At 41.9% G+C, this 9,983-nt stretch overlaps 1 protein-coding gene across 1 annotated transcript; it reads left to right on the top strand.

Moving 5' to 3' along the window:
- The first annotated feature begins 209 nt into the window (after positions 1 to 209).
- On the top strand, positions 210 to 4,642 carry inab (internexin neuronal intermediate filament protein, alpha b). Its single transcript, XM_019889510.1, has 3 exons — positions 210 to 1,518; positions 1,970 to 2,094; positions 2,215 to 4,642. Exons 1-3 carry the CDS (start codon positions 439 to 441, stop codon positions 2,489 to 2,491), a joined length of 1,482 nt encoding a protein of 493 aa, XP_019745069.1. The 5' UTR covers positions 210 to 438; the 3' UTR covers positions 2,492 to 4,642.
- Positions 4,643 to 9,983: the final 5,341 nt, after the last annotated feature.

Below are 9,983 nucleotides of genomic sequence, written 5' to 3'. Positions count from 1 at the left end.
AGAAAGTCGAAAAACATGAAATTGCATGCAAAAAGCAGAATTTATTCATTGGAATGACAAAACTAATATAGCTGCACCGTATTGCATTATGATCTTTATCAAATTAGACTTTAGATGGCGCATTAACCTTTCAGACAAATTATTACGTTTTATATATATATATATATATATATATATATATGAATGAACAATCGACACAAAATTAACAATTGTCACAAAAGGCATAAAATAAGTGGTCGTTGAGGAGTGTGATTTACCAAGGTGTGGCTATAAAAACTAACACTGACCTCTTTTTTTGGAATGTGTGTTTTTAAATTTTGTATTTCACTTGGTATGCCTTGTATTCCTGTCTGGCCCATTTGGAGAGACTCCGCGGTACTAACAATACATATGCAATAACGATCGTGCTGCCCCCGCCTATAAAAGGGAGACGCGCCCATGTCGTCTTATTCCGACTCCATTCAAGCCACGATGAGCTACGGATCTGAAGTCTACTCCTCCTCTTCCTACCGAAGGATCTTCGGGGAATCTCCCCGCTATGCGTCCTCTCCATCTCGGACAGCCATGAGTGTGTCCTCGCGGGGAGGTTACCGAGCCTCGTCCGCGTCCCGGAGCAACGTTTCATCCGCGGGCGGGTACACCCGAAAGTCCGGACGCGCCTTCTCGTCCATGCCGCTGGAGACCTTCGACCTGGCACAGAGCAGCGTCCTCAATAATGAGTTCAAAATTGTCCGCACCAATGAAAAGGAGCAAATGCAGGGTCTCAATGACCGCTTTGCCATGTTCATTGAGAAAGTGCGCAATTTGGAGCAGCATAATAAAGTGCTGGAGACGGAGCTGGTGGCCCTGCGTCAGAGGCAGGCGGAACCATCCCGCCTCGCCGAGCTCTACCAGCAGGAGATCCGCGAATTGCGCTCCCAGTTGGATGAGCTCAATGGGGAGAAGTCCCAGCTCCTCATCGAGAGAGACAGCATTGACGATGACCTCCAGAAGCTCAGGGGGAAATATGAAGAAGAATTCCGTGCTCGAGAGGACGCAGAGGCCACACTCAAGGCTTTCAAGAAAGATGTGGAGGACGCCACCATGGTGCGCCTGGACCTGGAGAAGAAGGTGGAATCTCTTCTGGATGAAATCAACTTCCTGAGGAAGGTGCACGATGAGGAGGTGGCCGAACTCACGGACATGATCCAGGCTGCTCAGGTGTCCGTTGAGATGGAGGTCGCCAAGCCGGACCTGACCTCCGCCCTCAAGGAGATCCGAAGTCAGTATGAGTCGATGGCCTCCAAGAACCTGCAGTCCGCCGAGGAGTGGTACAAGACCAAGTTCGCCGACCTGTCTGAGCAAGCCACCCGCAGCAACGATGCCATCCGCGCCAGCAGGGAGGAAATGAGTGAGTTTAGGAGGCAGCTGCAGTCCAAAACCATCGAGATTGAGAGCCTCAGAGGCACTAATGAGTCCCTGGAAAAGCAGCTTAGGGAGATGGAGGACAGACACAGCGTGGAGATTGGAAACTACCAGGTAACAAAATCTTGCCTACAATGTATCTTGTCATTTAACTGACATTTACAATTGTTTGGGTTCATGCGTAAAATAGCGGCGTTTTGGAGCACTGTCCGTGGTTCTGAATTTCTCCTGGGACGTCTCAACTCAGCATCTGCGAGTGACAACGCCCACGTCCTTATGTGTTCTGTCAGCGGCCTGCAAAATATGCAGATCCTCATGTTCTATTTTGCTCATGTTTTCAGATTTTACTGGAAATAAACCGAGCTGATATATGATCAGATGATACACCTTAAAACACTAAATTCAATGAAATGTTTACGAATGTTGCGCATGGTAACATTCATCGTATGCTGGCAAAGTGATGATTCTGATTACAGCATTGGATGTCCTCAAAACTGCAGATGTCTGTTGCTTCTGATAGGATTTAATATTTAACAAGCAGCCTTTTAATCCATCTTTTTCATAGGATGGCATAGCGGAGTTGGAGAATGAGCTGAGGGGCACTAAAAGTGAGATGGCTCGTCACTTGAGGGAGTACCAAGATCTGCTGAATGTCAAGATGGCTCTTGATATTGAGATAGCGGCATATAGGTAGGTCACTTAACACGTGTTTCATTGAGATACAATAGAAAAAAAACCGCAATGCCCTACCACTTTTTGCTGCCATTTTCAATTTTCTTTTTAAACCCTTCTCATTCTTCTCATATGCAGAAAGCTGCTGGAAGGTGAGGAGACCCGCATTGGGACAGGGATCGCCTATCCTAGCCCATCCATAACTTCAGGCGGTGGACAGAGTTACAACTACCAGTCCCGCATCTACACCACCTCTGGCAAGAGCTCCAAGAGGGAAGGCAAGGATGACAGCCAGCCGCAGAGCAAGGCTGGAAGCAAGGCCACACATGAGGTTTATGAGGAGACAGTGGTCACCACTAAAAAGGTGGAGAAGCAACAAGATGCCAGTGATAGCGCCACCAATCAGAAAAACTAGGAGCCTAGTGTAAGCCTGCTAGACCACTAAACCTTATTTATCTCACAACTTCCCTTCCCCTCTCCTTTGATCAGTCTCCATACCATGATAAACCCGTTGTCTTTACACTTACAACACCACAGGGAGCTAAGGTGCTAGTTTGCCTTCTCATAAACATCTTGTATTCATGTGTTGGATTTGCAGATAGAAGTAACTTTTGAGATGTAGGGGTTTACTATATGTTGCTCTCACTTCCCCTTAAATAACACACACTCCCAGGAGGAAAACTTCAAATCATTAACTCCAATATATCCGTCATTATGTTCAAGACCACTCGATTCTCTTTTGTTCTTTTGTTCGTCATTCACTCACTGAGAAGAACAAGCTCTTAGGCAGCACACACTAGAAATGTGGTCTTTTCAAGTACAGTACTCAACTGCTTGTTCACACTCGCATCATAAAGATGCACAGAGTAGCTCACAACTGGTCAAACACCACAACCACAATTACGAGACAAACGTGTGCAACCACTGTGCATACTTAAAGGACAAATGCGTTGAAAACATCACCTGTTTACTCAATTCAACTTAGATAAACGATAGATTAAAGAGTTTAGTAAAAAAGCACACACATCTACAAGAAACCATCCAGAGTTATGGTTGGCCTAAAAGTCTAGCTTGTAATCTTGCTCAATTAACTCAAAATCAATAAAAAAAAATTCACCTTGCACAAATTTCCAAATAACTATTGGTGGCGTCAATTGTGTCTGCATGGGAGCAGCACAAATGAAGGAAGACATCCTCAAAGGAAAACTGCCCTTTCTTACTTTTTGAACGATAATAATAAAGTTGCAATATTTAATGAGCAAACAAGAAATCTCTGCAAAGTGAGCTTAATTTGCATGGTGTACTAGAGATAGTCATCCTCTTGCTCCATTGCGCATTTAACGCAATGACCAGATTGAAGGGTTGGCCCAGGCCTCCCTTTTCTGCCATTGACCGCGCACAACATCATCATGCACAAGCATTCAAGGATGACTGCACTGCAGGTAGTGTTTGTTCGCTTTGTAGGATATAACCATAAAGACTATCATAATGTGATTAACAACTGAAATAAAAACGAAAACAAGTTGATTTGCTCACTTAACCAAGAATTATGCACAGTAACCTGTTGGGTAAATCATACTTAAGCACAAAAAGCTGATTATGTCTGATGCACCTGAGCGATAACAGTACCCATATGTTGCTCCATTTCTCATTTCCTTACATTGATGAGTAAAGCCTAATTTGAACCCGCAATCCATATCACTCAAGGCTGAAGACCAAACCTTGCAACGGCAGTTAAAATACAGCCGATAAACAGCCGAAAAGCACCCGATTGTTTAAAATGTGACCTCGCTTTCACACTTTGGCCATGACTGGATAAAATGTCTGTTGTAGTGTAATCTCACCAGTAGAAACTTGTTTGAGTGAGCCACTTGAAGCTCACTTTTTTTGCTTGCTTCCTGCCAGTTAAAACACAGCAACGTTATAATTGTGCTATGCTCCATGGCAGACCCCACCCTGACAAGCTGCACTCACACACGAAAAAAAAAATGCGATTGTATGACAGAATGTTCTGGATTGGCTTCTTATATTCGTGGCTTGGGAACGCTCAATATGTTAGTGCTGTAGAAAGTGTGCATTTGTATCGCTATGCAGTGGCCTATGCTAAAAGGACTTTGGAATAGAAAAATGTCATGAGCACATGTAAATGTATGTATGCTGCATTCCAGAGTAACAAAAGCTTTTATAACATAATCACACTGCAAACCAAATAAAATGTGTCTAAATATCCCATCCCTGCAACACTGCCAAAAGTCCCACAAATGCAGCACCACGTCATGGCATGACATTACAAACAGTGTCTCAAAATGTCCAACGCAAGGATCAATATTCTGCCATAGACTCAATGATGTAGGATTTAAAATGCCTTAAAACACCAGCAGCTTCGTATCTTGACATGTGCATGGTGCAGATGATTCTGTCAAGTGGAGTATTTGATCATTATTTGCATTCATTTAGAGCTACCGTGAAAATTCAAGTTTAGGGATTGAATGTTGTTATTCTTGTTAGTATTTCAACTTGCTATGTATTGCTGTTAGACACAATGTCAATAAAGATTTGACATGACTAAGGCTGCAGGGTTACTTATTTGTGTGTGTGTGTGTGTGTGTGTGTGTGTGTGTGTGTGTGTGTGTGTGTGTGTTTTACTGATTCGGCATTTGGAGGGCTCAAACACAAGAGTATATATGTTTAAATATATTCATATACTGCACAAAATTCAGGGTGTTTGTCAATATTGGTTCGTGACAGAAATAGTAGTTTAGTCATTGTGTTGCCTTTTTGTTATTTACTGACATAGTTGCCCCAATTTGCATTCCAAGGATTGGTTGATATGCATACCGCAACAGTAGGTGTTCTTGATCAACTCATTCAGTCTTTTGTAGTCATATATGCCAACTGTGAATTTTTTTCTTCTTTTTTTTTTTTGCTTCAATGTATTATCAAAATGGGGTGTCCCTAGTTTAAACCAACTGACACCAGAGAAGCGTCTCCTTCTGAATATATTATTTTCCTGACGTGGGGCAAAGTGCGAGATGCATATCAAGAAGATGATAGATGACCTGCCGCAGTATTGTGTGAAGTCGTTTGTGACACAAGCCCCTCTACCACTACTCAACAAGAGGACACCCAACGCCCCAACCTTGAGCATCACATATGTGTGCGATTAGTCCTTCCTTTTTTGTTGCCCATCGATTGGGTGAGACAGCTTTGATGCTTGTAGTGCAAGCGTGATCCAGGGTGCAGCTCTTCTTAAGATTTATACCTCTGCAATGCACCCAGCAGACGGTGCATGTGGTAAAGGCCTCTGAAATGCCACAGTAAAAGCACTGCTGTGAAACAAGTCTCTCTGATTTGCTGTAAAATAAAAAAACAACTTTCCAAACCTCAGCCACCCCTTTCCTCGTAAAATGCAGCAAACACTTGAGAGCATTAAAACGCATAAATAATTGCTGCTCCCTTGTATAAAATGTGATCTCATATAGGATATTCCAAGTGGGATTCATTTGAGATTTGCAGATGCTGAAGGAGAGCGGTGGTCATCTGTAATCCCACTGCAATCAATGTACAGTGCAGTTAAAGCATTCCTCAAGCGTGTTGTTATATTTATTGCAGGTTTCTCTTCTTATGACGATGCACATAATGTGGTCTCTATACTGTTCCAAATTATTACGCAAATTATGTTTTGATCTGGGTGGCACGGTGGTCGACTGATGAGCACGTCGGGCTCACAGTGCAGAGGTGCAGGGTTCGATTCCAGGTACGGCCTCCCTATGTGCCTGCTTGGCTTTTCTTTGGGTACTCCGGTTTCTTCCCACATTCCAAAAACATGCATGGCGGGTTCATGGAACACTCTAAATTGTCCCTAGGTGTTGAGTGTGAGCAAGAATAGTTATTTGTCTATCTGTGCCCTGCAATTGGCTGGCAACCAGTTCAGGTAGTGCCTGAAGACAGCTGCTGTCGACTCCAGCACGACCCTTGTGAGGATAAGTGGATTAGAAAATGGACGGATGGATGCTTTGATCTGATTTTTAGAAATAGTCCATGCAAATGGCACTCATCATCATTTTCAAGTGACCAATTGTTAGAGAATAATTTGAATAGTTGTAAAGAAACCTGTATGTTGATTTTAAAGAGAATAAGGACCCGCTTCGATTGACGTTGAATTAAGTCAACAGTGTTCACGCCCACAATGTTTTAAAAGTCCCGTTTTAAACTGCGTCAAGCTGCGGGCGTCTGCAAAAATACCAAAACAGATTTAGACCGTGCTCAATGGCAGACTTGCACTGGTCATGAAAAATAAGGCCATAAATGTCATTAGGTGACCACTGCATTTAATTTAAACCTTTTTCATGGTGTTTGTCACCTTGGTATGCACATACTTCTCACTCCATGTAGCTTTAAAACAAAAACAAAAAGCTTCCTTATGTTACCCATGTTTCCTTTGCTGAGTCGAGCCCTTTTAATAAGAATGTGCTATTGTTGGCAACTCTGTTACCAAGGCCCTGTAGATACTTCTATTTCTGAATGCACAGGAAGACTGTAATGACTGTCTATCTGTCTGGTTATAATTTTGGAATCCTTTTTCCTGCAGTCTCCCTTTTGGTAATTAATGTTAACTGCGTTGATGAAGAATCAGGTTTTATCGTCCATCCGGTGAGAAGGGTCTGTCGGAGATGGCGGCATTGGTGAAATTGATCCTCAGGCATGGTTACAATTTTGTTTTCATCTGTTTGTCAGCATTGCTGGATGAGAATCATTTATCTTGTTAAATGCATATATACTATTCAGAAAGTAATTCTTTCTTCAGTCAGAATCACAGCAACAACAAAAGAGAAGACACATGATGATGTTGCCAAAGTAAAGAAATAAATTAACTGCTGCGATGACAATGTCATGACATCACAGATGCATAATTGCTTTTCAGTCATTTAGAGTCATCAAATATTTCCGAACCAAAAGTATTTGGGCTCATAATTAATTAAAGTTCAACCATTCGGAACAAGATCGGCATTTTGTTAAAATCGGGTGAGCAACGATGTCAGCCACATGCCAGCCACATGTCACCACTAAAATTAGCAAACATAAAGTTTGGTTGGTGAACTTGCGTCACGTACTCAGCAAATTCACAAAAACCTAACAGGCCTCAAAATGCAATGTTGCAATGCAATAAAAACGTATCCTAGAACAGTGGTTCTTAACCTGGGTTCGATCGAACCCCAAGGGTTCAGTGAATCGGTCTCAGGGGTTCGACGGAGCCCCTGCCTTGGAGGTTAAGACACACCGACTCAACGTGTCAATTATTATGACACGCCCGCCTGGCCATCACTGGCTGCAGATGATCACATTACATTGCTTGTCCAATCAGTGCTGCGGGAAATTTAGTTCGCTCAGTAGTCAAAGTCTGACTTTCGTGATCATACGGTTCATTTTGTGCACAATTAAAAACAACTTATACTTATGTCTTGAAATTGTATTTACTTTTTTCAGTTTTTAATAAATGCATTTTTTATGGGTTGAATGTATTTTTAAAAAAAAAATCATATTTTTATTTTTCACTAATGAAGGGTTTGATGAATGTGTATATGAACTGGTTGGGTTCAGTACCTCTAACAAGGTTAAGAACCACTGTTCGAGAACGATGTAATGCGTCTTCAAATACAGGCTGTTTGAATGCATTATTCAGATGAGGCATCCTATTCTATAGATGAATGACAAATCTTTATTTTAATTTCTGCCTATGTGCCAAAGGCCCACATAAAGCAGCCCACCCATTGCCTATACCCATTGCCCATACCTGCCCTAAATGATTTTGTTGCAGTTATCATTTGATTACCGTAACATTATCCAGTACTTTAGACGTAATCATATAGAAAACATCCTTATTGGTAGAAGACCAGTACATGTTTTCAATGGGACCATGCTTGCAGTCTGGGTTGCAAAGAATGCCGAGTCGGTAGACTAAAAGCAGCGTGAGGAAAATAATGTGAAGGATGCACTGTAATAAATTATTTATATAATTATCAATAGATTCCCTTCACTTTATACTGTTAGGTAAAGAGAGCTCTTGTCATGGCTTGTTACCAATTAAAATTCGTTCCACTTGAACATCCTAATTACTGGTAATATTTTCCATGTTTTCCATACGAACACGTTTTAACTGCATCTATGTGCGTCTAGTGTACTGTGCATTTGATGCGTATCTTTCTAGCAGACTTCGGGGAGAACCTAAAGAATTGTGGATATTAGAAAATGTTTGAAGAAAGTAAGTTTTCATCACTGCTGATTAACAATTAGTTGGCTGCGGACCCAGCCGCATAACCACAGTCACATAACACTTCGAATCTAATGGTGACTTTTATGCAGTATTGTATTGTATTGTTTTTGAATCTGTCCATCTGTACATCTCCTGGGGGCCAAGCCCATGAAACCTAGTGACGCCCCTGGTATTAGTAAACAAAGTGTTAATTCTCTGCTGTTGCCTTGGAATCTGTTGCTAGCATCCTCCTGCTATGGCAGCCTAAGGGAGTGACAGCTTTGAGAGATGGAGAGGTCTGAAGTGAGGCTTAATGTACAAACACAAAAGAGGAACAAGAGGTTTATGACCACATTAAACATTTGACATTCGGTGTTTACCTAATAGATCCAGTGTTTACCTTTATAGATGCACACAAAGAATGTGTATTTTACAAAAGATCACCTCTTCCTCTAACACTTTCCTGGGAGAAAGTGCTGCCTCATTTCGAGGCAGGCTGTGTGATGTACCTTGTTAATAACCAAGCCATCACAGCCACCCCACACCCCACCCTCTTCAGGCTAATAATAGCAAATCCAGCTGAGCCGGACAAATAGGCTGATGGAAGACTGGTGGGAGACTATTTTCCCTGATAAAAGGAATTTTTTACTCTGCTTCCTGACCTTTGAAAGAGATTCCACACAGTAGATGGACAGCATTGCATGGGATAACAAAATTGTTGGTAACCATCAGTTAATAAAAATAAAAAAACTACAGTCTTGAATGTGCCGAAACAAAATATGATTATACAATGAAAATCACTCATTGCTTATAAATTGCAGTTCAATAGAACTATTTTGGCCCACTCTTCATGAGTAAACTCCAGTTCTCTCAGGATTGAAGGGTGCTTTCTCCAATCGGTATGTTTCATCTCTTTCCACAGATGTTCAATTGGATTTAGATCAGGGCTCATACAAGACCACTTGAAAATAGTCCAATGGATTGCTTTTAGCCATTCTTCAATTTTGTTTTGTTTTTTACCCATGTTCAGGGTCATTATGCTGTTGCAAGACCCATTAACTGCAACTGAGCGCAAGCATCCTGACACTGGGCAGGACATTTCGAATATAGATAGTCTTGAGATTTCATTGTACCCTGCACAGATTCTAGACAACGTGCTGGATGCAACAAAGCAGCCCCTAAACATAACACACTCTCTTCACTGTTTTCCAGTCGGGACAGTGTTCTTTTCTTGGTATGCTTCATTTTTGTGTCTATGAACATGGAGCTTCTGTGCCTTGCTCAAAAATTCTACTTTTGTCTTTTCTGTCCATAGAACAATCTCCCAGAAGCTTTTGCCAATATGCAGTTGAATGGTTGTGTCCATCTTGGTCGTCTCCCATGAATTCGTTTCAAACAATGACGGACACTGACAGTAATGTACCTTGAGCTTGGAGTTCACTTTTAAATTCTGTGGAGGGTGCTCTGGTTTCTTTTTTTACCATTCGTATTATCCATCTCTTTAATTTGCCATCAATTTTCCCCCTGTGGCCACCTGTCGGGAGATACAGTCACGTGATCTTTAAATTTCAGAATATGTTGAACTGTAGTCTCAGGAATAGCAAGCTGTTTAGAGATAGCCTTATAGCAGTGCTGGGCAATCCTCGAGGGCTGC

Source organism: Hippocampus comes, unplaced genomic scaffold, assembly GCF_001891065.2.
Source record: "Hippocampus comes isolate QL1 unplaced genomic scaffold, H_comes_QL1_v1.1 scaffold86, whole genome shotgun sequence".
In the NCBI taxonomy this organism is placed as follows: Eukaryota; Metazoa; Chordata; class Actinopteri; order Syngnathiformes; family Syngnathidae; genus Hippocampus; species Hippocampus comes.
The sequence above is the reverse complement of the archived record's forward strand: the minus strand, read 5'-3'. Positions and strand labels throughout refer to the sequence as shown.